The sequence below is a fragment of the Meleagris gallopavo genome, chromosome 22 (genome assembly GCF_905368555.1).
Source record: "Meleagris gallopavo chromosome 22, MGAL_WU_HG_1.1, whole genome shotgun sequence".
Classification (NCBI taxonomy): Eukaryota; Metazoa; Chordata; class Aves; order Galliformes; family Phasianidae; genus Meleagris; species Meleagris gallopavo.
The window spans coordinates 10,347,915-10,375,562 of record NC_139425.1 but is presented as its reverse complement, the minus strand read 5'-3'; the positions used below and the strand labels follow the sequence as shown (position 1 = coordinate 10,375,562).

Here is a 27,648-nt window from a genome sequence, read left to right as displayed (position 1 = left end):
GGTCTGACTGTGGGCAGTGAGCCCTGGCCAAGCCCCTGTCCCCATGTCCATCCCTATCTCCGTACCCATCCCCATCCTGGCCCAGGGCTCGGCGGCCCCTGCCCGGCCGTGGCAGCGCGGGGCTGCGGCGAGGTTTCCGTGGGCTGCTGGCTCTTACATAAGCTCATTGTTTTCCGAGTCAAAAGAGGTTTTGTCCTGGCTCTGGAGATGTGACAGGAGGAGGAACAATTTGCCCCATTCATCTTTAATTCTGCCTTTGGACAGCGGCGTGGTGGCCCTCGCTGACATAGATGTTAAACCCGACCACTTCCCTGCCATAAAATCTCCCGGGGAGCAGGTGTTGGAAATCTCCCCTTCCCCTCCTGATCTCTGCAAATCCAGTGTCACAGAAATCAAGGATAATCCAGCAGCCTCTTCAAAATGAAAACGCTGAGCCCTGATTAATTCATTTAATAAGTGACTGATCCCTCCTCCCCCATCACCGCTACCCAAGAAGCCATTTTGCTTCTCGCTTCCCCGGGATTGGCGCAGCCGGGGAGGGACGGAGGCCACAATAGACTCCAGGCTGTGTCCCCATCCCCTGCTCTCGTGGTGCTGCCCCGTGCCACACACCCCACTCCTGGGCTGCCCTCGGCCTTCAGCCCAGCTCTGCTGAGTCCAGGAGGGGAACGAAATATTTTGCTTCCCAACCGAAAGATCAAAACATCTCCAAGTGACATTGTTTTTACAGATCCATCTGCTTCAATTAGGGCGTGGGGGTGAAGCAGGGGGGCTTCCAATTATCCTCATTAGAGGGGCTCCTCGCTCAGCCAAACTCCAGCCGTGAGCAGGGAGCTCACGAGGCTCGTGCTGGTTGATAATGAATATATTCATGGCTGCGCAGCCTGGCTCTGCTCTACCGCTGCTCGCGGTGCCCTGCTATTTATTTGTGTGCTTTGGGCGCTTGCTGGGGGTTTGCAGAAGACCTCCCAGATGTCAGGAGTTCTGCATGATGTGGCTCGGGGTGCCATGGCCGCGGTGTTGTGGCCATACGTCCCTGTTGCAGGGTGTGGGGACGGGTTGGGGCCAGGCTGTGGCAGCTGAGAAGGAACCCAAGTCGGTCCCGATCCCATGGAGCTGCCCCCGTGCTGCCTCTGAGGGCATCCCCGTTCTTAAGCTGGCTGAAGCCATTCCTGCTCTGATCCAGGGTCCTCAGCAATCTGGATTTGCGGCCGTTCCTCTGCCCACAAGGCAGATTAATCCACCACTCTATATGCAGATCTTCTGGGAAAGCGTAACCCGTACAAGTGTAGAAATAAGGAAATGATCAGGAGCAGAGGGTTTACTTACATTCAGCCTTGTTTTAAACTACAGTGTTCTTGCAGTTGGTACATAGGAACTGTAGGAGCTGCGGCAGAGCTGGGGGCCGTGGGAAGGCTGCAGGGGTGAGCAGGGTGCCCAGGGCAGTAAGGGGTGCGTGGGGCAATGTGGGATTGCTTGGCGCAGTAGGGGATACCTGGACAACGTAGGGTTGCCCGGGTGATTCGAGGATGCCGAGGGCAGAGCAGGGATGCTCAGGTCAGGCTGCGGATTCTCAGAGCTCTGCAAACTCCTGTCCCCGGTGCCACCTCTCAGTGCTTTGGCACAGTGGGATTCTTGTGGCGGGGGCCCCGCTGTGTGCCAGGCACAGTGCTGGGGCTGTCTGCCCCCTGAGGACTGCCAGGAGGTCGCTCTGATAGCTGCAGGGCGGCACTGATTGGCCATGAGCTGTTGCTGTGGCCGTGCCTGGGCTGGCGGCGGGGCATGGCACGCAGCTCATGCCTCCATGCAGAGGAATAATGCTCCCTAATCCTCCCAGAGGCATCGCTGGATGAGGCCAGAGACTCCCTGTGAGAGCAGAGCAGGGGGAGGGACGAGGCTGAGCCCCCACTGAGTGTAGTACCACTCCACCTGCCCCGAATCAGCATGGAGCCTGCACCCAGAGCCCAGCCCCAGCCTTGCTGGCGGGTTTGGCTGCAAGCCCACATGCCAGCGCAGGGCATGCATGGAACAGAGGCTGGGGAGCTGAGCGGGGTGGGCTGGGCTGCTGGCTGCAGGGCAGGGCCCTCAGACATCCTCCATGCCTCCAGCCCCTGCAGGCAACTGTGCGTGGGGCAGAGACCGGCATGGGGACAGGGGCATGGAGAGTGCTCAGGTGCAGAGCCAGTGCTGGCCTCAGCTGGCAGCCAGGGCTCCTGCCTGCACCCAGAGCAGTAAGTGGGTCAGTGCAGGGGGGAGGACGGAAGGGAGCTCTGCAGGCTCTGTGGGGGTGTTCCAGTTCTGGGGCTCGTGGGGAATGGAGCCGCCTCGGAACAGGGAGCGCCCATTCCTGTGCTGGGGTGGATCAGGACAGGCACGGCTCCTGCGGGCTGCTCGGATGCCAGAGCGTCCTCAATCTGTTTATTTTAAGGGATACAAAGTCCTGCGCTGCTGCAGCCTCCGCAGGGGTCACAGGAAAGTTCGCCGCAGCCCTCATTAAAGTTCTCTGCAGATGCCGGCGGAGGAAGGAGGAGGAGGAGGGTGGCAGCAGCTGGGCACCGTCCCGCACCCCGCGCCTGTGCACCTTTGGACCTGGCGCCCGTGTGCCTGGAGCTGGTGGCACGGTGTTGGTGCCGCCCTACAGCCCGACCCCAGCTCTGGGGGGCCAGGGAGCAGGGCCTGGGGATCACAGACCAGGGGCCGGGGACCAGGGACCAGGGACCGCCATCTGCTTGTCAGTGGCTGCAGCTTCTTTGTTCGCAGCACACACTTGCACAGGAAGCAGCTCCCCACGTGCTTCGCCCTTTCCCTCTCGCGGAGGCACCTAATGAAATAAAGGATTTACTGCAGTGAGGGGGAGGGCAGGGGAAGGGGCTGAGCGGGGGCTGAAGATGTAGTGCTGGGGCTGGGCTCCTCGGTGTGCGTGGGGCGGTTGGTGGTATGGGAATGGGGATGGGGATGGAAATGGAGATGGGGATGGGAATGGAAATGGAGATGGGGATGGGGATGGGGATGAGGAAGGGGATGAAGATAGGGATGGGGATGGGCTCTGCTGCAGTCAGGCAGAGCAGTACAAACAGGAGCCTGGGGACAGTCAGAGACCTGGGTGTGTGAATGGAAAGGAGAAAGAGAAAGCACTGCTGTGTGCTGGGAATGGGAATGGTGTACTGCACTGCCAGGGTGTGGTGATGTGTCTGCTTGGGCACTGGGGCAGTGCAGGGAGGCTGTGGCAGCAAGGAGAGTTTTGCCTTCAGAGCAGCAGTAGTGGGAAAAGGGCATTTGGGAGGGCAGGGAGAGAGTGGAGGAGGAGGGGACAAAAGTGCCCTGAAGGGACCCAGTGTCCTTCTGCACTGTGATGGGCAGTATGGTTGGCACTGCTGCCATATGGATAGCTCAGGGACACGTGAAGTAGGCAGGAAAGGAGAACATCCACATAGGGCGGACAAGGTCAGTGGGGCTGCAGTGAGGGACAGGTCAGGTGTCTGTGCAAGTCCCTGTCCTCTTCCCGGAGCAGCTGAGGGTTCTGCAGGCCCTCACCAGAGCCCCCAGGCAGGTCCCCAGCCCCACTGCTCCACTCCAGCGAGTGGAGCCTCGAGCCTCTGTGAGCAGTACTTTGTCACCTCAGTTCTGGCCAGACTCTGTCTGTGCCAGGTGCTGCCCTCGTTAAAGCCATTGGAGACAAGGGATTCAGGCAGGGAGAGGAAATGCTCCTTTCTCCTCCCTGCAATGTAAACAGAAACCTAAAAGGACCAAATTCCAAAGTTCTTATTCAAGCCAAGGTGCCGCAGGCCCCAGGCAGAGGTGTGGGCAGTGAGATCGTCATCTGCAGAGGAGATGGAGGGACAGAGGGATGGATGGATGGACGGACACGCTGTGGATGGGTGCGGGGCACAGCGGTGTCCGGCAGCTCAGAGCATGGCAGTGGAGCTCTGGAAACATGGCCCAACGGTCACAACAGCAGTGCCTGGCCCTCGGGCTGCTGCCTGTGATGGCCCCAAGCCGGACCCTGCAGCCTTTGCACCCGGGCCATGGGCTTCTTTCCACGAGGTCGGTGAAGAGTGACTTTGGAGGTGACCACACATCCCTCTTTGCAGATGACTCCTCGTCAGAGAGCTGCAGCGGGAATGGCTCCTCCACCCTGAACCCCTCCACCTCCAGCAGCACACAGGGCGACAGCGCCTTCCCCGAAATGAATGGGAATGGCACCGCAGCCCCCATGGACTTCACTGCCTCCACCGACGACCAGCCCATCAACCTTTGCGACAAGCTCACACCTGCCCATGTCACCCCTTCCTACCAGTCGGACAGCTGCAGCACCGACGGGCTGCGCAGCAGGGTGAAGTACGCGGTGAAGACCACAGCAGAGGTAGGGGGCTGGTGGCACGGCACACGGGGAGAGAAGGCACTGGGGTGTGCGTGATGCTGGGGCTGGCATGGCCATGAGTCCCTCTGCCTGGGCTGTGGCGGGAGAATGGGACTTCAGGAATGGGGATGGTGTCAGCGAGCCAAACGGAAAGGTTTGAGCTGCAACTGGGGGAAGGTTGAGGCTGTCTGCTAAAACCCTGCCCCCCTGCAGTCCCCACCATACAGCTCTGGCAGCTACGACTCCGTTAAGACCGAGGTCAGTGGCTGCCCTGAGGACCTGACAGTTGGCAGAGCCCCCACGGCTGACGAGGATGATGATGACCATGACGACCACGAGGACAACGATAAGATAAATGACTCGGAAGGGATGGACCCGGAGCGGCTAAAGGCCTTCAATGTAAGGACGGCGCCACGGGGCGATGAGTTTGCCCTCCTCGTGGGTTTGGTGTTCCCACCTCTTGTCTCCCCTGCAGATGTTTGTGCGCCTTTTCGTGGACGAGAACCTGGATCGGATGGTTCCCATCTCCAAGCAGCCCAAAGAGAAGATCCAGGCCATCATCGAGTCCTGCAGCCGACAGTTCCCCGAGTTCCAGGAGCGAGCTCGCAAACGCATCCGCACGTACCTCAAGTCCTGCCGCCGCATGAAAAAGAACGGCATGGAGATGGTGAGTGGCTGTGCCGTGCTGTGAGCATGGCTGTGCCGTGCCCTGTTGTGCTATGCCATGCCACAGCACTGGGGCCTGAGCTCGGCTCTCCCTTTTTGTCCCTGCAGACGAGGCCCACGCCGCCGCACCTCACCTCGGCCATGGCTGAGAACATCCTGGCTGCTGCCTGCGAGAGCGAGACGCGGAAAGCAGCCAAGAGGATGCGGCTGGAGATCTACCAGACCTCGCAGGTACCGTGCCTGAGGCTGTAGAGTGTGGGATAGCACTGTGAGCAGGGGGGAGATGGTCTTTTGCTGCTGGAGGCCATCAGAGTCTGCAGCCAACCTCTGTGCTTCTTGTGTAGGACGAACCGATCGCCCTGGACAAGCAGCACTCCAGAGACTCCACAGCCATCACCCACTCCTCCTATTCACTGCCAGCTTCGTCCTACTCTCAAGACCCCGTCTACATCAATGGAAGCCTCAACTACAGCTACCGTGGCTATGGGTCCCTGGGAGGCAGCCTGCAGCCACCTGCACCGCTCCAGACCGGGAACCACAGTAACGGTGAGCAGCCCTGGCAGTACCCAGCCCTGGCAATAGGGTGAGGCAGGGGCTGGGCCTAAGGGAGCCCCACTCCTGTAGAGCCTCTCTGAAATGCCCCTGTGCCACCAACGGAGGTCTCTGCCCCACCAGCCAGCTTGCATCATTAGCAAGCAGTTAATTGTTGAACTGAACTTGAAAGGACAGTCTAGATGGCAATGGTGGAGGAAAGGAGTGTCACTTAGAAAAAAAGGGAATCTGTACCAGCCATTCATTAATGATTAACAGAGCGGTGCCTATCGCCACCCTGATCTCATTGCTGGTGTGAGCCGTCCCTTCCCCAGCCTTCATCGCCTGTTCTTGGGGACAGGGATGGGGACAGTGCAGTCTGTGGGCACAGCTCTGGCTGCAGCTCAGGCAGACAGGATGGATGCTGCAGGAGGGAGCTGTAGGAGGCATGTGAGGCCGCGAGCAAGTGAGCAGCATGGAGCAGTGTGGGCTGGAGCGGAGCACACAGGGAGGCAGTGCGGTGCCGGCTGCTGCTGGAGGGGAACAGAATGGGGCGAAGCAGCCCCTTGGCTCTGCTCACTGTGAGCCCCAGTGGCCACTCCTTCCCGGCCCGCTGCCTTTGCCCATCCCAGCTTTCTGCTCCTGCCCTCCCTGATGGAGCGCGGATTTGAAGGGATGTGATTTCCGGAGTCCTGAGAGATGCCTGTCTGGGATTAACTCTTATCATCCCTTCCTAATGCTTCTTAACCCTGAATAAAGATCCCACCCTGGCCTCCAGCTGCTGAGACCTAATCCTTGTGGCTGCAGTTCCTGGTCCCCCTGAGCCCAGCCCTGGCCCCACCGCCCTTCTCTTCCCAGGCGTGGGCACCGAGTGCAGTTCCCATGACATGAGACAGCAAACAGCAGCAGGGAGAACCCTGGTGTGAGCAAACAGGCCCTGCTTGCAGCAGACATCAGCCTGTTTGCTTCTTTCTAATGGATCTTTAAACTTCTGCTTCCCAATTTTCCTTCCTTCTCCCACGCACTCACCCAGCCCCGCGTAGGTCTGAGCACAGTGGCAGCTCCCACCCATGGTGCAGACCCGAAGTTTTGCAGAACTGCGTCTCACCGACGGGCTCTCCTTTCCCTCTCAGGTCCGACTGACCTCAGCATGAAGGGGGGGGCCTCCAGCACGGCCCAGTCCAACAGCACCAGCAGGGGGATGCAGGCTGCCCAGCTCAGCCCCACAGAGATCAGCGCCGTGCGGCAGCTCATCGCCGGCTACCGGGAGTCCGCGGCGTTTCTGCTCCGCTCTGCGGATGAACTGGAAAACCTCATTTTACAGCAGAACTGACTCCTCGTAGCAGCGGCGCTCCTCTGTCAGGAAGACAATTTACACCTGCTAGCAATTGGCTCCCAGCGGTGTCCCGCTCAGGACCGCCACCGTCCTCCCGTGAAGCGGCAGCTCCGCGTAGTTGTAGAAGGTGGAACCCAACAGAGCTGTTTTCTTTTACACTCCGAGCACCTGGGACTTCAGGCACGAGGCCACGTTCCTGACCCGTACCAGAAGCCAAACGTGCGGCTTGGAAGGATGCGGGACCTCGAGGGCAGAAGGGAGCCTGGGGAGGTTTGGGGCTGCAGATGTATTTAGGATGACCTTGATGGACTCAAATGTTAGAATCCCGTCCCCAGATAATTTCCAAGTCTTAGGTGAGCCGAATCACATATTTATTGAGAAATGGACCCTCTTCTCCCCTTAGTAATTTATTTTTCTGAAAATGGATTCTTTTGAGTTTGTACAGATTGCCAGTTTTGTGTCTGTCTGATCAGAAGGAATTTGTTCCTGTGAGATAACACATTCCATATCACAACACTACTAATTCCCAGGCAGCTCTGCCTGTTTCTCTGGGCAGCCCCCATCCCGCAGGGCGTGCGTTTGCCACCACCCGGCCCCATCCGCAGCAGCAGTGGGGCTCCACGTCCTGCAGAGACTCGAACGCCCAGCAGACCTCATGCTAAAAGGATGTCTCGCACTTGCTAAGTCATTGCAGATAAGAAGGAAGGAAACACCCGAGAAACACTGTTTTGCGTTCACCATCCGCATTCTACCTCACACTCCATTGTGGGCTTTTTCCAGGACCCCCCCCCGGCTCTGTGACTGTCAGCGCAGTGGATGTGGATGGTGCCCAGGAGCGCGGAGCAGCAGCGCAGTGCCCACTGCTGCCCAACGGCTCAGTGAAGCAGCCCTGGGGCAGCAGCACAGCACCGTTACATCACGTGTGCAGTGCATTCGGCAGCAGCCCCCACCCCGTCCTCCCCCCCTCTTCCCTGCCCCCAGTCCTGGAACAAGCCCACAATTCCCAAAGTGTGGAATTGATGCAGTCCGGTCACCGCTCCGCCCCCTCCCCAACGATGCACTTCGTTTGCTCAGTGCAATACCTACAACCAGTGCTGCTAAACCAGGGACGCGCTCGGTGCCGCGGTGCCACTCCTCCCCAGTGCTGGCGTGGCCCTCCTCCAGGGCAGGAATTGTCACACCAGACCCATCCGATAGTACAGAACCACATCTCGTGTGCATTAAGCAGAGATAGGCGCTCTCTTTGGAGCCGGCTGTTTCATTTTGCCCTTTTTTGGCCACTTTCAGCCTGAGGATGAAGGCTGCTGCCCGTGCCCATGCTGCAGGAGCCCCCAGCACCACAGGTTGTGGCAAAGGCTGGTTCCCCACCGGCAGAGCCGGGCAGCACACAGTGCAGCCTTCTGAACCAACCGAACACCCAAACACTGGAAGAAAAACAACCCCCAGCCCTTAGTTTCAGTGCAGGAAAAGCCACCAACGTGAGGACAGGCTTGCCTGGCCCAGCACAGAAGGGACGAACCCTTGCATTGACTGCTCTGCTCCCCAACCCTGACACTTTCGGTAACATTCGGAGGAAGGGGACTCGGTCCCTCAGTGCAGATGGAGCCCACACATCTCTGTGCCATCGGGGTGGCTCCGGGGCAGAGTGGGACCCATCCCCATCCCCGGCTCACGCTCCCTGCGCACCGCGAGCCCGCTCCGTCCGCATCCTCCCATCCTTGGAATTTATGTAAATATTTATTTTTGTGTGAATACCACGAAGTAACAAAACCTTTTACGAAATATGTAACCCACAGCCATTTGTGAAAGTCTTATTGTTAAAGAAGGAGAGGCAGAGACAATCGCTGTCCCAGGATTCTCTCTTTCCGACGTGCTCACGCCTTGCTGTCCCTGCTCTGCCACAGAGCACGCAGCCGCAGCGTCCCACCGTGCTGCAGGAGGGTGCCCAGGGGCTCACCAACACACCACAGCCATTCCTTTGGGTTTTATTTACGCAGAGTTGTAGCTGTCTTGTGCAGACCGCCCTTGACTTTGTCTTAGCGTGGATTGAAGTTTCGTAGCTCTTTTCTAAGCTGCTGCAGAAGGCAGCGGAGGCCCCATGGTTGCATAGGAAGGACACTGAGCAGCCCACCCCACCCTAAGGATGCTCGTAACTCAGGGCTGCACGGTACAGACGCACAGCCCCGCTGACAGCCGCATCTGAGACAAGTGATGAAACAAACGGGATTGACCACAGATTTCTGTCAGGGATTTACGGTGTTTTTCTTTTTTTTTGTTATTTCTTTTTTCCCATGAGCCACAGCTTTAGTCCCTTTGGCACAAGCTCTGTGCAGGTCCCACTGCCCCGTGCTGGCGCTGGGCCGCATGCTGTGTTTATTTAACACAAACTCATCGCCGATCGAGTAAAGAGATCTCTGTCGTCTCTCCCTTTTGGGTCACTCCCAGCTGCCCGGAGGGGCCGTTCCCATGCGGGGTCTCTCCATGGGAGCACTCCGGGTTGGTGGCACTCAGACCTCCCGACCCGCGGTCGGATCAGTACCAGTCCACGTCAAATGCTGCTTTGAACTCAGAGGGTTAATATACTTTTGATTTGTAATTTTTTGTAAGACTTTTTACAAGGTAGCATAGTACTTCACCGGAATACCAACTACAATCCGTCCATGGTCTGATTTTTATATAATTTAGTGGTGCTTTAGGAACTTTCGTTCGGTTGTTTCGGAGCTGTCCAGCTCAGTTTTTTCGCCTGTATCTACCTAAGACCAATGTGAACCTTTGTATTTTTGCTCCTAATTTTGGACTCAGTGAAAGTGTACTGTTTACATGTACAGAACTCCCGGCCCCTGTGTGTTCCGCGCGACCGCTGTTGGGGAGGAACCGCCCCGCGCCCGCTCGTCTGCTTGACCAAGCCACAGTCACACCTCACCCACACCTCCCTGCCCTGGGGATGGCCCCAAACACCCCCACCAGCTGCTGGAGGTTTTTCCAGTGGCCAACGCAAAGATTGGCTGTGATTTGAAATGGGAATTGATGTGAAGCTGCAGCTGAGCAGAGCTCCAAGCGGGCAGAAGGGCAGCGCTGACGCTTCGCCATTCCCTCCCGGCACGGGGGTGAAGCTGCCCCCCAAAACGCGAGGAGAGCCATCACATCCAGAACGGGAGAACACCCGCGGGCAGAGCTGGAGCTCAGCGCCCAGGATGTGGGATGGGGTGGGATGGCAGCGCTGCCCAGGGCTGGGGGATGGCAGCGCCTTCAGAGGGGCAGTGAGAACGCATTCGGCACTTAATCCAGCTCTTAAGGTGACACTTTATTGCTTAATCAATGGGTTCGTTTCAAAATGATATTTTTGCAGATAGGCACCTATGCAACTTAATGTGGCTCTTAAGCAGATGAGCACTTCCTCCTCAACGAGCTCGATAAGAGTTATTTGTGTTATATACTGTGGATTTTTCCAGTAAATGTGGCTTAATATTTTAATTCTTAGAACGTGTGTCTATTATATATGTGATGCAACTTAATTCTGTTCTGTTTGTGGAATGATTAGCACAGGCCCACTCCCTGTTCCCCTCACTTAACGAAGACCAATGAGCTGTTAATCGAGCTGTTATCTCCATGGTATTACTGCTAAATGCACTGATTTCATACGTATGTGGAATCCTTTTTTTTTTTTTTCTTTGGAATCTGTATATCATATATAAGACTGAATTTGCTCAATAAACACTGTATAACAGAAGGGCTCTCTGCTCCGCTCTCACCCCAGGGGGTTCAGCCCCAAACAGCCTCAAATTGGGGTCTTTGGAAAAGAGAGAAAAGGACCAAATCCACTGCAGAGAGCTGTGATGGAGGTTGTGCTGCCCATTGGGAACAGAGCAGCACTGGCACACACACATGGGGAACAGCACAGACCTTAACTTCTCTGCTGGCAAAATTCATTTTGTGATATCTGTTTTTTTTTTTTTTTTTTTTTTTTAAACTATGAAGTTTTCATCAAAGTTTGGGGAAAGCTCTCCCTCTCCTCCTGGAAAACACTGATTTTTCATTATCAGCTTTATTCACTGAGTGCAGTAAACCTTTGCACCCACAAAACACCTGTCTCCAAGCACTAGACCGGTAGAACCTCCAGACCTGCACTGTCCCTGGCTGCAGCAGGAGGACCTCACGCAGTGATTGCAATTAACACACACACAGAGCTGAGGTTTCACAGCACACACACGCAGCCTGGCCCAGTGTTCCCATAACACAGCCCAGACTTCAATTATTTAACAGCATCAGAGCTCACCTAAGCAACAACCCTGCTTGGTTATTGCAAAGACCCGGAGTGGTGTTTGCATACCCCTACCAGGCAGGAGAGCATCAGTTCAGCATTAATGGCGTGGCAGCACCCAGAGCGGGGCACAGCACTGCAGGCACTGCGCAGCCATGTGGTTCCCTCCTTGCAGCCCCAACCCCAACACATGAGCTCACCACCACACGGCACATCCATGCACTGAGGCCAGGACTGAGACACAGAACATCACCATTTGCATTATTCCTTTCCAAAGTTTTTCCTGCCTGGAAAAAAAAAAGAAAAAAGAAAAAAAAAGAGAATATAGCTATAAATTTATCGGTAGTGAATTAAAATGCAACACGGTGTAACTGATGGCACTGTTAAGCTTTTGCAAATGTTTCAGAGTCAGGCATGGAGCAGCTCTGCTCAGGGATGGCCCCAGTGGGGCTCAGCAGAGCCTGCACCGCTCCGAGCTTGGCAGCATCACTTCCCTGGGGTGGGTGCACTGCCTTTGGTTATCTGCAAGCGTACAAAGAAAACGATGCGATGAAGCTGAGACAACAAAGCAGCCCCCCTTTCAATCATCTGAGCCAATGCTCAGAATGCTCCCACTTCAAAAAAAAGAGGAAAGAAAAAGCAACGTTGCCACAGAGAGCACGGAGGGCGATTTCAGGAAAAGAGCATTGCAACCACAAACGCAGCTTTTAGAGAGTGTTTATTGTTCCAACACAAGGGACGTAACACCAGGCGGCTCAGCGCACACCGCAGGGCCCCGAGCAGCAGAGCCCACCGCGCTGCTCTCTTTGGTTCGCGCTCCTCTGCTCCGAGCCCAGGCGGTCGCCCTCTCCCTGCAGCTGTGTGAAGGATGACCACTGCAGAGGCCAAACCTGGGGCAGCCCTCAGGGTTGCATTTCCATTAGAAAAAGAAAAAAAGAAAAAAGAAAAAAAAAAGTGCACAGTCAAGGGAGGTAGGAGAGAGCTAGAAAAGGTACAAGCAGAAAAAAAGTAATAAAAAAATCCTATTCCTTCTACTGTCTTCTTAAGGAACGTCTGAGTTCTGCTCCCACTGAAGCAATTCACGTTCCGGAGTGGCTCCGGAGGAAGAGGAGCTGTTCTGCTGTCAGCCAACAGAGGTGTGAGGAGATCCACCTTCGTGCACCACTGGGAGACACAGCAACAGCAGCAGCTGCAAAAGGTCCAGGAGTGAGCACAGAGCCCTGGGCACGGCGGGCAGAGCCTCACCTTGGGCAAGACAGAACACAGCGGCTCTGACTACAGATGCAGATTAACAACTAACACCACTTTAATGCAATACTGCTGGAGAGCCCGAAAAATCCAAGGAAAAAAGAACCCTTTATGTACTATGTACATTACATCCATTTACAGAGTTGGCCAGTACTGTGTACAACATATAAATACATGATCAAACAGATGCATAGAGGATACTTACAGGAGCCAAATAATTCACTTTATACATCCAAGAATGAAAATATATATAAAAAAAATAATGAAAAAACACTGCTTTAAATGTTAAGATGATCGTCACATAGATGCACAGCGAGACACTTGCAAGTGGTCAGATGCTGTCACGGTAAGGTCCTCACTGCAGGCTGCAATGCAGATGGCTGCTGGCCACGCACCGAGCTTCTCAGAGCCTTCCTGCACGGATGTGTGCTACGAGGAGGCTGCAGCAGCCTCAGCCCTCAGCTGGTGCCAGAGTTCAGCTGGGCAACCCAAAGCCACGCACATCCTGCAGGGCGGGAGCCATTCCCTTGGCACGTGCTGCCTGTTTTTCTTCTCGCGGCTCCAACTGCAGAGCGCTTCACTGCTCACCACGTCCAACCGCGGCACCGGAGACCACGCAGAGGCATCTGCGTCCTGCCTGCACTGCTGTGCTCAGCACACCACCAACCGCGGAGATGGCAGAAGGGGAGAGTGGAAGACTGTAGGGGCTAACCTAGCGCAGCCCTGAAATAGAACACGCCCTGTTCCAGTTCCTTTGGATGTAGAGGTCTCCTCTCCGGAGGGTCCACGGATGCCACAGCAAACTGCCTCCCAGCCAGGTGCCAGCTTCAGCACGCATCCCAGGGCACAGCCAGCACGTCCATGATAGCACAAAGCAGAAGGATTGGCTCCAGTGGGACACAGCCCACAGAAATCGGAGTGTCATCGTGAGCAAGGAAGGGTTTTGCACTGTAGATTTCAGTGGGAAGGCGAGTCAACTTTCCTCACCGAAACGAAGTATAATAACATTTCTACTATAAACAGAATAGTATTCTGTGTACAGGTTTAGGATCAGTCGTTATCAAAATACGCACACTGAATATACAACCTGTCCCATGGCCATAATTTATTATCTCACCACAAGGCACAATACACAAAGCTTAGAGGGTCCTATACAGTCATCGTGACAAAACGCCCCGCAGCCTTTACACATTATCATGGCTTTAAGGCTGCACGAACACTTGAAGGATATTTCTTCAACGCTGCTGCTATCGGCAAACATCTGCACGGAAAGGGACGTGTTACGGTTTGCAGCAAAGTTCGCTTTGTGGGTTAGCTGCATCATGCTTCCAGCAAGGCTTCTGGGAAAAGCTGGAGCGCTGGATGAATAATTAAAGCTGGTGGAATTTAGCTGCAGCTTAGAAAGCTTCCCATAAAACGCTTGTTTGATATTGAACTGAGAGGGTATGGAAGAAGGCTCCAAAGGGTGACTGTGTCTTTTTCCTGCTTCCCTTGAAAGCTTCAGGAACGGCAAGTCCATCACCAGAGGAATACTCTGCGAATGCTCCCTCAGCTCTGCAGGGTTTGGTGCTGCATCCTTCTGGCTCTCCCCGCTACTCTTGGTTGGGCTGCCACATGCCAACACGTTCTCATTTTTTATTCCTCCCAGGGTGTTCACACGCTGCTTTGAAGTCCACTCTTCCCTTGCAGTCGGCATTCCTTCTGCAGACGCACAGCTTTTGGTCAGAGAAATCTGTTTGGTCGGGGCCAAGGCTCCCATGGCTGAAATCTGATCTGAAGCCCTTGAGTGATGTAGCCTAACACCGGGGTTGCAAGGAAAACCAGAACCAAAGAGCTTTTTGCCTTGAACTCCAACATAATTTTGATTGACAGATGTATTCCCCATCTGATTTGGGCCGAGAGAATCTACACTTGGAGATAAAAACGGAGGTTCTGGAGTCAGGTTCGGCTTCTCAGGACTTTGATTTGTGATGACATTTGTTAATGGGTTATGCTGTGGCACCCGATGGACCTTAGACAATTCTTTTTGCTCTTCAAAGCCACAGGAAGAAAATGTTCTTTCCCGAGGGCTCATGTCTTCAGGCTTCTGAGAGGCACTTGCCACATTTGCCAGTTGGTCTTGGCAGCTTAAGGTGAAGCCAATTTTGGAATGTTTTTCTGGAACGGGCTGATTCTCCATACCCTCCACTCTAGGCAATGCTGCTCCTGACCCACATGTCTTCTCCTGGGGATCTACAGAAGATCTCATTGGGGGGAAGTCATCACTCCCGGTTAGGGCACTCGTCTTTATCTGCACATCTGGGCAAGATTCTTTACCAAAACAGCAATTGCTACCTCTCTCCATTGGCATGGGGAGGCTTTCTGACTGCTTGTCTAGAGGCGGCTGTGCACCTTCCACCTTGATGTTGGCGTGAGGTACCGGGAGAACCTCTTCCAGCAGATGGTTCCCCTTAAGCAGCTGCTTCACCAAAGGGCTGCTGGCATCAGAGGATATGGACTGAGCAGAACCCGATGGCCTCTCAGGCTTTGGGGGCAATGGTGCATGCAGTCCCCACCTCTGAGGTGGAGGTGCAGTGCTCACTGTGGCCACTGAAGAAAAGTCCACAACGCAGGGCGGATCACCTGCTTCCAGAGATGATTTTGAACTAATTTTATCACATTCCTCAGTGCTGCTCTGACAGAAGGAGCCCTTCCTAGCTACCTCCCTACAGCTGAGGTTTCTGTAACACATCTCCATCTCCACATTCTCATCAACCACGTCAGCTTCAAAATCCGAAGCAGTATCTGTTGATTCACTGTGTGTGCTCTGTACTTCATCATCTGCCTTGAACTCTCCAGTCTCTCTCAACGGCTGGCACTCGTCTTCTGATTCTGTTCCGGGGCATCTCTCCCTCAGTTTTTCGGAGGTATCTATCCTATTCTGAGAAACAAAGCCATCACATAAAGAGGATTTCAACAGAGATTCTGCATTCTGTTCCTCATTGCTCAGTTTGCCATCATTCTCTCTCCCTGCCTGCAGATGTGTGAAGTTACACAGTGCGGGCACTCCTTCCTGTGCGCCAGCAGTCAGTATTTTGGAGTCACCGCTATAATTTTTCATGCATTGTTCCACTAATGTTGTTTCAGAGCCATTAAATCTAAATCTCGATATCACTTTCGGCTCATGGCATTCTTTACCACCCGATGGCAACTCTGGCAGAAGAGCAGGATGACTGGTGGAATTTTCCTTTACATCAGAAGGATAATCCAACTGTACAGTGGGAATACCAACATCTCTGAGTTCTGACACAATCCTGCCTCCTGCAGGATCAATCTCAGCTCCGTGCGCTTGAGGACACGACAGACCAACTGCGGGAGGAACCACGTGTGTCACCTCTGTGCTCTGCCCCTCCTGTGACGCAGCACATGACGAGGATTCAGTCCTCGCATCGCAGAAGAGCTGCTCGGGGCTCTCCTCTGGCCTCTCCAAAGCCGTGCTGTCCAGTGCTGACGCAGTCAGAGCATCACAGCACTGCCCTCCAGGTGAGCCATCGCCGGACTGAGCTTCCCCTGAGCCAGCGCCTGCAGCGCATTCCAGAACACCACTTCCCTCAGTCTTCGAAGAAAAGGAGTCTTGTTTCGAGGAGGCAAAGGAATTTGTGCTGGCTGCCTGTGCGGCCGCCTCAGAGCTGGCCTTCTCTCCATTCAGACGGAGAGACGACAGTAGTTGTGTTCGCTGTAGATCTGATGAGCGCTTTCGACGAGTTCTCTTTGATCTCCTGCGTCTGCGATGGCTGCTGCGTTCTCCTCCACCCCCCTCAGCGTTTCTCCCTCCGCCGGGGCCGCCCCCACCACCAATGGCGGCTGCAGCAGCTTCTCGCTGGGCTCGGGCCTGCAGAGCACGGGCCTTAATGTCTGCGAGAGTTCTGGCCCCGCTCCTGCCCCGGGCGGAGGGCTCCGTGTTGGGGATGATCCTGGGGCATATCTGGTAAGCTGGCTGACCTTTAACCACCCAGGGTGGTTTAATACGTGAAAGTTGAATCTGAAAGAAAAAGAGAAACACTCAGTTGTAACGCTCAACCATTTTCAGACAGCAAAATGCATTTTCTTCACGTCTTCTTATCGCAATATTTCGTTAAGGAGTTAAAATTCCAACTTAAACACAAATTTTGGCAGAGCAGTGGCATGGCTCCCGTAACCTCTGCTTATGTGCTCTGTCATGCGGGATGTAAAGCTCACTCGCTATTAACGCTGCTTTGCCAGAGCCAGCAGACAAACATGAAATAGGTGCTTTGCCTTCAGACCTTCATAAATCAAAATGGTCTCCTTTACATCAGGGCGACTGCTCTGAAGCTAGCAAGATGGATGCCTCCAGTTGAAACAGCGTAAGTCTGAAGGAACACTTTTCTGCCCCCAAAAGAAAGGAACGGGGAAATGACACAGGATAAAGAATATGATTTGAAGGTCTCTTTCGCAACGAGTCAGCTGGTTTCAGGAAAAATGATTTCTGCATCCACAGAAATTAAAATTAACACAGTAAGTCAAGGTTATGCTGAGCTCTTGCACAAAGACCTTGGAATGATTTTCCATTCTTTGCCCTTCTAAACAAGATAGTAAACTGGGGCAATCAGAGGTACTCAGCCAGCTCTGCCAATGAAACCCTTCCACTTCTGCTAACATGACAGCACTTGACATTTTAATAATGTTTTGATGCTACTAAGCGTGAGAGCCCTGAGATACCAAGCAGCTATAATTCTCTTTCCTACCCGGATGGGTGGGACTTTTGGCTCCTCTTTAGTAGGTTGTGGCTTTTCTGAGTGAACACTTTCAATTGTGTTACGAAAGGACTGACGATCTTCAAGCCGGGGCTTCTTTTCGGGGAAGGAGGCAGAGGCAGCCTCCTCAAAGCATTTCCTCTTCTGGTCCTTTGATTCCCGAGCAGAGCTCTCCTGGGACAAACAGGGAATTCTGTTTGCAGTTGCCAATGACAGATCTTCTGATTTACTGTGCAGTTTGGAAGTCTCTGGAGAGAGTTGCAATTCTGAATTCTCTGGCTTCAGTACTGCAGCAGAAGCACTTGTCAGGTCATCTTTCTTCAGGTCCATCTCAGACTTTGTGTCTTTATGAAGAGAGGAATCCGGTCCCACAGAAGCAGTCTCTTTGGGAGCCTCTTTTTGCTCAGAATCACGCAATTTGTACAGGCTCCTCCTGGCTCTGCACCGCAGGTCGGCCCGGGAGCGCTTCTTGAAGTGCCCATCCCTCTGCCGTGTGGAAGGACCACGTGGCAGCCTTGTTTCTCCTTTAACAGACAGAGCTGTCCTGTTCTCGGCGTCTTCTTGCACCAAATTCTGCTCCTGGGATTCTTCCTGGGTCAAGCCCAACCTATAAGGCAAACGCAGAAACTAGTTAAAATCTAAAGCTCCCCCCAATTTAAGCATTTCATCTATTATTCATAGCGGTACCGTCACCACTATACATAGTAACATACAGATTACAAAGCAGAGACTCATCAAAACCTCATTAAGTCAGCCTGCAATGAGATAATCTCTGTATCTGCTATCCCACATTACTGTCACAGGGAGTAAGGGAAATAGGAAAAACATAAAGTTATGTGATGGAAAACAAATAATATTAACTTGTCTTGAGGACAAAACAGATGGGCTATAAAATTCTGCTCTGACCAAACCAATTCCCCCTAAGGAACCATCTTCTCATGTATCTACAAGCAGAACCACACACTGCCACCTGCATAAGCATCCATAAAAAGGACAGACGAGGCAAAATTCCTTACTTTTGTCCATAGTAGTCCTCAAAGAACTTCTCCTTCCACTGCTCCACTCTCTTCTCCTTCTCCATCTCCTGCCGAATTCGAACTTGCATTTCATGTGTGAATTCACCTACAGGGATTGAAGATTCTGAAATTCAGTTCCAAGCAAAACTGATTTTGTAAAAACAATCTCTTTTAACAGTACAGTACAGAAGTTATATATAAGGATGGATGTTTTTCTTATTGCTCTGCTTTCTACTCTACTATGGATCCACATGCCACCTGCAACTATTTGAATGCAATAGTCACAAAGCCTGAAGTAAATCTGGAAACTAAACATCGTATTTTACCAGTTGAGGTCACTATTCAAGAAAAGATAAATCAGGCACTACTTTACACCTCCACTATTTTGTTCTGAATATCCCATGGCAACTAGAGAAAAATGAAATCTATGATTTTAAAGGAAAATAAAAATGAGCTGGGGGGCAAGACAGCCCCATCCACTGCCAAGTCAGACTACATTCCCATTCACTAACTGCAAAAGAAGAAAGCCCATAAAACGAGTACCTTTTCTGCAACCACCTGAGAAAGCAAAGCAACTCACCATCAGCCAGGCGTTCCCTCCAGCTCTGAGCAGCATGGGTGAAAAATTCATTATTCAGAGCGCTGCCACTGAGACGCATCAGCCCATCAGCCCCAACCTTAGGGGACAAAAAACAGGACAAAGAAAACAGTGCTTCAGCTGTCCTGCCAGAAAGAGCCAATAGGGTGAACAGAAAACAACCACGTGCTGCACCTTCGTACCTGTCTATCAACTTCTGGAAGGAGGTAAAGAAGCTGCTGCTGGAAGTGTGATGGGAGTGCATTAAAGGTTCTGGAGTTTATCAGAGCCCGCAGGTTTGTGTTGACGAGAATGGAACCAGGTGTTTCAAAGTCAATATCCTCACCCCTGTTTCGTTTCATTTGCCCTGTAGTTTAGGGGCAGGCAAATAAGATAAACATTATTGTATAAAAATGCATCAGCATTATGTGCAAAGAAGACACCAGAACAGACCACAATGTAAACTACTGCAGCAAAAGGAGTAAAGACTGTAGCATTCAAGTATGAAGAATGGCTTTCTCAACCATGCCAATTAATACTAAGCATGCAACTGGAATTTTGACACGAGTCACACTGCTGTCACATACAGACACAGTTCTCAGTACTGTTTTCCACAGCAGGAAACTCTTAAACAACTGGTTCACTAAGTTTGGAGAGGAAGATCCAGACCAAGAGCCTTAAGATCATCATATGCCTTCTAAAGGAATGGTTTTCTTTACTCAGAAATATAGAGATGTCAACACCGCTTGTTTTTATGGCCAATTTTCTCCTGACTGTAATAGAAGCACTTACCAGCTGTGGGCTTTCGGATACCTCTCAGCAGCTGTGGAGGATCCCTGTTTATTTCTGTTCGGCTGCGCAAGGTGGCACTGCACAGAGCCAAAGAGCTGCTGCTGCTGCTGGATGTGCTGCTACTCTCCCCATCAGCATGCCTTCCTGTGAAGCCTAAAAGCAATAGAATGTTACAGAAATATGCAAAGAACAGAAAACCAACTTGCAGAGTAGCTTTAGGCCATAAGAACTGTCTGCTAATAACAACGGTTCAATTCTTACGGGTTATTGTCTGGTTGAGATAAATGGTAAGTGGTTTAGCACAGATCAGTCACATGTATTCTCAGCAAATGTTAAAGAAGTCCTCAGGCAAACTTCCCGTTAGGGACCACTGATTAAAAGCTATCCACATATTTACAAGAATCATCAAGACAAAAGCAATGCTCACCAGATGCAGACTCCATGTGTGCCCCATTTACTTTCAGTGGCGTTAAGACAACACGTGGCAACATCACACCTGTCTTCCTCTTTTGTTTGGTTGTCTGTGGTCCAGAAAGAAAACAAAAACAAAACAAAGGCACAGTGACAGGATGGGAAGGCAAAATAATCTTCCAAGCAATGCATTTCCCAGTTAAAAGAACCACCTAGCTTCTAGGTAAATGTTCAAGTGTCAGTCACTAACTACATTTACAAATAGCAGAGCACTCAAAACTTCAACCCTGTACGATTCCTAGAAACTCCTCACCTAAGGAGACAGCCCCCCCACTCCCCCTGAGGCATCTGTGCACACCTGGTCCCTGTCACACAGCACGGAAAGCTGTCCTTTCTCCTACCTGTGAGGCTGTTCTATTGCTCTCCCTGGCAGTAGAGGGTCCCTTGCTCTGAGATTCGGTGGAACAGGAGGCATTAGAGGAGGTTTCATCAAGAGACACTGAAACAGACGTGCCCTCGGTCAGAAACAGAAGTAGATACTTGCAGCTTAAGATGAATGTTATTAGACACTTACCATCATTATCACCACTCACAGTGCTTGTTTCATTGGACTCGCAGCTTTCTGCATCTGCTGTATCCTCCAGTTCATCCCCTTCTGGCACAGACAGGTTCCGAGACCACTGCAGGGCATCCTTCTAAATAGACAAACAAAACTCAGGTGGCTGCAATCCTCCTCCCAGTCCCTACTGTTTAAACCAACGGGAGCTGTTGGTTTCACAGATACAGGTTTTATTTTAATTTCTTCCCTGTTTTAATCCCTTTGATGCAGAAAGATCCTTAGGCTCCTACTGGAGCAGAAGTCATGTAAGCCATTAGCACACTTTGAAGACGTTTCCATCAGATATATCTAAAGTACATATTAGTAACTTTATATCATTCTTGTGAATCAAGCACGCAGTTTCTAAGGAAGAGAAATATCTCAATATCTCATTCTTACTAGTTAAAGAGCAGGCATCACTCAAGAAGCCAGCTACTAAGACAGCAAGCCTGGGAGATGCATTTACTAACTGTGTAACCAAAACCATTTCAATTCCTTCTGTTTTTTTCCAAAGTGTGACAATTTAACAACATTTTCTGATGGCAGTAAAAGAGTTGCAAATGGAACAGCCAAGATATTAGTGGTCTAGAAAGCTGATATTTATCAGGGTATCCAACAGTACAAAAGAATGCCAACAAAAAGCCTGAGGCATTTTCAACACTGAAGATTACTGGGACAAAAGACTAAAATAAAACATTTCAGAGAGAACTCTGAATGAAAATACATTTTGCTATCAAGATTTTACTTGTAGCTATAAGCTCTCAGACCAACACAATTTACTGGTTGGCCATGTTCCTTTGTGGCTCTTGAGTGAGTGAAACAGGACTATTTTGGTAATCAACACCTGAGTTGAAAACAGAAAACTGGAACAAGGATTTATCTTGCTTGTGCAATTCATGAAATAACAGGCAGGGTTGAAAGGAACGTACCACATGTGGATGAATATAGCAGAAAGGTACAAAAGCTACGATGAAATAATGAATTCCAGACACACTTTCACATGATGATCTCACACGCAGCACACTCAGCTCATATGATGCTCAGTGACAGTTTAACACTCAGCTACGCATAACAAGCAGAACTCGCAGCTCAGCCTTCAACCCAGAGCACAACCTCAATATTTACCTTCAGTGTGAACAGGCTGATACGTCCAGGCAGTTTGTAGAAGAGCCCATCGCCTCCCCTGGAATTGGAATGGAGCATGGCGTTGAGGCAGGCCAGGGGAGAGGTACCACTGAAAAACAGGAGGTCACAAAAGGGACTGCATCATTTCCAGAAACAGCCTTATCGAGAAAACAGCCCAAAATGAAAGATCTGTTTAAATCAGCATCAGTTGCTGACGGAGGGGAACAACGATGAGACTCATTAACTTTATGGGACAGGCACTTCAGTCAGAATCGTATTACTGTTTCCCATTCTGACCTGTACATTTGCCTCAGCACATCACAGTAAAGCAATCTGCAGAAAACAGGAAATGTTAGGCTAATTTTGAAGCTACTCTTGGTCGTTTTTAGTTACTTCTTTCATTACACATTTCCTCCGTTACTCCGCTTGTAATTTTCAGGCTTGGATTGATTCTACTAAAAACCAGATTTAGTCAGCAGCAGCAAAACAAGAGCAGAGACAGCAAAAATGGTACGCATACGTATTTCTGGAATGTCTTTCCTGATATAACTCTGCACTGGCAGAGTTAGATGCAGAAGGTCTGATGAACCCATTTGGCAAGCCCTACGCAGTGCCCCAGTTTTGCCATTTGTGACCAAAGCAGCCATCCTACGCTCACAGCAATGGAACTTCCGTGCCATGTAACCTCATCTTTTCCAGTAAGTCACACAGGGGCGTGCAGAAAGCTACCTGGAAGAGACATTAAAGCAGTCCTGATTTCACTGTTATTAAAAGTGAAACTGAAAACTGGACGGAGACAAAAAGAAATCAAAGAAAATCATTCTCATATTGAAAACTGAGCTCAGAACCATTTCTATTTCCACTCTCCGTGCATTTGGGTTTTGGGCGTTTATTCACAAGCCTCAGCAGCAGACAAAATCACTCTCAATCATTTTTAGATACCATGAAAAAAAATTCCCAGCCTTCTGGCCTGTCAGACAGTGCTTTCCCTTCAGTACTTAACAGAACGTTTCAAGTAAGCCAGCCAGCCACAGAGCACATTTTCTTGAAATGGCAAAAAAACACCAAAAAACAAAACAACAGAAAAACCACAGACTTTTTTCCCAGAAGGAGGGAAAAACAAATAGCTAGAACTTTTCCAGGAGGAAGATTTTGGCTCTGCTGCTGGGTGCTGACATCCCAGCTTAGCACAGGGTCCATAGGGCTGCTAAGAACCAGGCCCTTCTAACTGGTTAAGATCACCCCCAGACCAGGACAGCACTGCCTCAATATTGATTCAAAAGGAAAACCCCCTCCCGAGTCGCTAAGCCGTTTCCTTCAGGAAATGCATTTTCAGGAAGGCCTTCTATTCAAGTCGCAGGAAAACCTGCTGCATATTTAGCTAGACAGGATTGCTGCCTGTGTCCTGTGAACAATTATGCTGGGAAGAAAACAGGCTTTTCTTACAGCAGAGAGTTAACAACAGGAAGGAAAAGCAGACATCCCAAAGGAAATCCAGTGACTGCCAGATGAGTGATGCAGCTTGCGGGGCTCTGCACAATGCAAGGTTTGGTTTGCAGCTCCCTAATGCGAGAGGTCACTTGGCACAACTGGGAGAAGCCCAAAGCAACTGCTGCTTGAGGACGTTACTGATGCAGCCTGGAGCAGCACAGAGATCTTCAGCTACCTGAGTAAGGTGGAGGACTGATCCAGAAAGGCACGGAGTATCAATTAAAATGAAGACATACGGCAGCTCTCACTGGCCGAATTCTTCTGAGAGCTGCAATACCAAAGCACTGGAGATGTGTGTGGTGAAGAGCCCAGCCACGGGGTGAGCCTTCAGCAGCCCCAGTGAAGCAGCAACTGAAGAGGCCTTATCTGTACAATGTCAAGAGCCACAACAGTGTAAGCAGTGCTTTCACAGTGCTCAGAAGTACTAGAAGTGCCAGCCAAGTACTATAGAATACAGTGAGATCCTTCTGAGTCTCCTAAAATGTAATGTCTGCTCTAGAAATGAAGAATCAGAGGAGACAGAACTGAAACTATTACCAAACCAGAGCCTAATAGTAGAAAGCACCAGGGGCTACTTATGAGAGAAATACGCAGGCAGCAAGTAAATCAGTGCAGGAGTCTGATCTGCAATGGGCATTTGTTTCACAGCAGATGGATGAAGGGAATTCTGTAGGTTACAAAAAAATCCAAGAAAAAAAAAAAAAAGTATTATAAATAACTGTATTGTCAACTGAAATTACCATGCTGGAAAGGGAAAAAAGGAAGCAGGGAAGCAGGCTGAGGATGAGGCAGAGTCACACGGAACAGCTCAGGCCTTCTATGCAGCCTGCACCACGCACATGCTGGGTTTTACATGTGATCATCAATACTAACCTCATTTCCTTCAGTCCTTCAGCCTCTATGACCTGCAGAATCTGCTTCGGGGTCATGGGAGCATCCGAGTAGTTTTCCAGCACCTGAAGAGACAGAAATACCAAGTGTCATCACAGGCTTGCATCTACCTTCACAGAACTGCTCAACACGCCAGGGTTCAGAGCCCAAAATACACCTTTCAGAGCTTTATTTATCTACAGAAGACAGGTGCTAAAAATTTCAGGTACTTCATAGTAAGCATGACAAAAGCCTTGACTCCACAACATGAAAGCCAGGGGGAGCTTCATCAGAATCCAGCATGCAATACCAATCTGCTACCAAACAGCCTTCAAAACTGTATAGCAGAGTAGTTAGGGACCTTTAATGATGTAAAATGTTCTCCCAGCCATATGCCTTCCTATCTCCCAGTAAGGAATCCAGCATTTTTCTGGCAATAAAAATATTACTGGGCAACTGTGTAATTCCTTCCTTGGCTTACTGTATTCAGTTCATCTTATCAAGGGGAGTGCTGTGGGTAAGTGTTGAGAAGGACAGAGTTCAGGAAAAGACAACAATGATTAAGGACATAGAAAAAAATTATGGGTAGGTGCTAAAAAAAAAAAAAAGTAAGCTGCATGCCTTTGAAGGAAAATGAGTAAAGTCAGACACTAAGAAGGCAATAAAATAGATAACAGCTCGTCCTTCCATATATCATATGAAGAACAGAACTGCAACTTACACAAGAAAAATTAGACAGGCTGATAGATATATATATTTTTAAAGCCTGTGGAAATTACTGCTCCACAGTACTGGAAGAACCTCGAGGGTTCAAAGAGGACTGACATCTCTGCTGATGTGGTCTGCTTGCATTTCCATCCCACCCCTCGGTCAGAGGGAAACCCAACCCCATGCTCTTCAGTTCTGCACTTCAACCGTGTTTTCTGATAAAGGAATTATTTAAACCATAGCCAGCCTATGTGAAATCTTCAGGTGTTTGAAGATGACAAGAACAGGTGTCAGTAAGCTACTGGGAAAGAACCACATACCCTGAGATAACATGGAAAGAAAACACAGTTTAAAGAAAAGATCAAAGAAAGCAATAAGCCAAATTCTAAGCGTAAACAATTTTAATTCCTTGTCAGTGCAGCTCCAGCACGCCTCCCTCCACTGATCACAGAGCCTCTGTAGGTCATCATCTCTGCACCCTCCTCACACCCCAATGCTCTGCATCACCCCAATGGGACAGACACTGACAAGGGAACATTCCTGTCTGGGAAAACAAGGGAATCCTTCACAGCTGACAAAGTCTATCTCAAGTGTCAGACACAGCACAGCCTAAAACTGAACACAAATGAGCATTTACATAAAAATAAAAGAATCTGCACTCTTGGGAACAACTTCCACTCGACAACTATATACCACCAATGGGGAGCTCGCACACCTCCAGCCAGCAGCACCACCCCTACCTGCCTCATTGGTGGGGATTCCAACAGGATCTCCACCAACACCAGCTATTCCCTGCCCCAAGGAAACGCCTTCCTCCACCATTTGTAACACAGAGCTGAGGTTCCTACATGCCCACCGATGGAGGCTGAATCAGGAGTGGTGTGGGCACCCGGCTCTGACAGTGCCCATCAAACAGTGCCACAGTTCCAGGTGCCCAACTCATCTCTAAGGGTTTATTCTAAGGGATATGCATAACATCAGCTCTGTAGGAGCAGCAACACTAAAAAGCACTTTTACCTGTGATTCTCAGAACCATCAAGAGGAATATGAAATCCAGCAGAGCACGTCAGAAAGGACAATTAAAAGCATTTTGACAGGGAGCATTTGTAAGCCTAGCGTTAAATAAAGATCTATTTTTAGTGGATTTACAATCAGTCCTGCAAGCTAGGAGTGCAGCTATGTAACTGCAGGTCTCTCTAAGTGGATAATCTAGCAGGAGATGGTTCTATTTCTGGTCCTTCAGTTGCTCTGTGATGCTGCTCAGGGCCTGACATCTCCATTCCAGTGCCTGAAGTGCTGGCCCAGAGGGCAGGTGAGAGAAACCATGTCTGGGAGGGGATCTTCACTGCTTCACAGGGGCAAAGATGCACATCAGGAAACAGCTGCTCAGCCACCCACTGAGTGCGGTGCTTGGGGCAGCCCCACACACTGAGGTTTTCACCCAATGGAGCTCAGGACTTCAGGATGAGGGGGATTTGGTGCCATACAGCCCTGTGCTGCCTGCAGCCCGGGCTCAATGCCTGCACACAGCCCCACAGAACTGGAACCCCGTAGAGACACAGCGCAGCTCCACAGCACCCAACTTCTGCCCTTTTCTGGTTTGTCAAGCCAAAGTCGTGACGGCCAGAAATACGATCATTTTTCACACCCACGAGTTGCTGGACAAGAGATGTCCTCACAGCGGGGCTTCCCTTGGGCTCAGCCACCCAAACGAACCTCATGCAGGAGGAGCACCGTGGCTACCTCAGTACAGAGCCCAAGAGCAGCAGGGCTGGGTGCTCCTTTCCTGCCCAGTCCTTGGCTCCGAGCCTTGCACCCACCATCTCTGAGCAGCACGAATCCAAACAGGACGGCCTGCAGCCCTATAAACCTGCAGCCCTATAAACCTCACACACCGTCAGCTCGCAGCCCGGCGCTCAGCCAGCAGGACACAAAGCTTGTTTTCCTTTCCTTTTCCTTTTCCTTTCCATTCCGTCTCCGAGCAGCTCATCGTTCCGCGCGCGCTCCCGAGCACAACGCGGGGCCGGGCGCGCGGCCGCATCCCGTTACGGCCGGGGCGATGAGGCCCGGCCCGGAGCTCCGCCATGGCTGCACGGCGCGGGGAGAAGGGCTGGGCCCTGCGCCGAGAAACCCCTCATACACATACATACATACACACACACACACACGCATACATACATACATGCATACATACATACACACACGCGCGCGCGCACACACACACACGGCCCGGGACGGGCCCCTCCGCCCCCCCGCGGCCTGCCGAAGCCCCGCGCGCCGTTCGGGCCCTCACCAGGCGGGCGGCCTCGGCCCACGTGCGCTCCTTCTTCCTGCGCTGCTTCATCTCCCTCATCCTCCTCCCGCGCTGGCGGCGGCGGGCGGGCGCGGACCGTTAGAGGCGCGCGCGGGCGGCGGCGGGAGCGGGGCGGGCGGCGGCGGCGGGGGCGGGGCGGGCGCGCGCGGGCGGCGGAGCGCGCGGGGCGGGGCGGAGCGGGGCGCGCGGCGGGGGCGGCTCCGGGCGCTACGGGAGGAGACGGCGGCGGCGGCGGCTCGGGCCCGACATAACAACGGGGTCAAAGGGCTCGGAGCGGGGCGAAAGGGGCGGGGCTCGGCGACGGCGGCCGCGGTGGGACACGGCGAGCCGCGAGCGGAGGGGCCGGGCGCCGTTTGAAGGAAAACAAAGCGCGGGGGCCGCCGGGAGCCGTAGGCGGCTGCGTCGAGACAGCGCGGCCCCGCCCCCCCAGGAGGACTACAGCTCCCAGAGGGCGCTGCGCGCCGCGGGGCATTGTGGGGCGGCGCTCCGCCGGGGCCGCCCGCGGCGTGGAGCGGTACGGACGGCTTCGGTAGGACGCGAATTGAAGCGGCCCGGGGGCGACTGAGAAACGAAGGATGAAAAGTGGCGCG

General features: G+C 51.9%; 2 protein-coding genes across 4 annotated transcripts in view; one reads left to right on the top strand and one right to left on the bottom strand.

Moving 5' to 3' along the window:
• NOL4L (nucleolar protein 4 like) overlaps positions 1 to 7,340 on the top strand; it is a 47,635-nt gene extending 40,295 nt beyond the window's left edge. For both annotated transcript variants that reach the window (XM_085241282.1, XM_085241283.1), the window contains exons 6-11: positions 4,092 to 4,363; positions 4,574 to 4,759; positions 4,836 to 5,027; positions 5,135 to 5,257; positions 5,371 to 5,572; positions 6,691 to 7,340. In XM_085241282.1, coding sequence (XP_085097408.1) covers positions 4,092 to 4,363; positions 4,574 to 4,759; positions 4,836 to 5,027; positions 5,135 to 5,257; positions 5,371 to 5,572; positions 6,691 to 6,890 — 1,175 coding nt within the window. In that variant the 3' untranslated portion in view covers positions 6,891 to 7,340. The remainder of the gene's footprint in view (positions 1 to 4,091; positions 4,364 to 4,573; positions 4,760 to 4,835; positions 5,028 to 5,134; positions 5,258 to 5,370; positions 5,573 to 6,690) is intronic.
• Positions 7,341 to 11,855: 4,515 nt separating this feature from the next.
• ASXL1 (ASXL transcriptional regulator 1) lies at positions 11,856 to 27,354 on the bottom strand. Of its 2 annotated transcripts, XM_085241270.1 has the most exons (12): positions 27,038 to 27,351; positions 24,040 to 24,122; positions 21,676 to 21,784; positions 20,527 to 20,647; positions 20,354 to 20,451; positions 19,969 to 20,062; positions 19,542 to 19,694; positions 18,953 to 19,116; positions 18,753 to 18,849; positions 18,173 to 18,278; positions 17,148 to 17,763; positions 11,856 to 16,423 (listed from the first exon to the last, which is right to left on the bottom strand). In XM_085241270.1, the coding sequence occupies exons 1-12, from the start codon at positions 27,095 to 27,097 to the stop codon at positions 13,511 to 13,513; spliced, it is 4,614 nt and encodes a 1,537-aa protein (XP_085097396.1). In that variant the 5' UTR covers positions 27,098 to 27,351; the 3' UTR covers positions 11,856 to 13,510. The 2 variants fall into 2 exon arrangements, with proteins under 2 accessions (XP_085097396.1, XP_085097395.1); XM_085241269.1 differs by having other exon boundaries at positions 20,354 to 20,647; positions 27,038 to 27,354.
• Between the last annotated feature and the right edge of the window lie 294 nt (positions 27,355 to 27,648).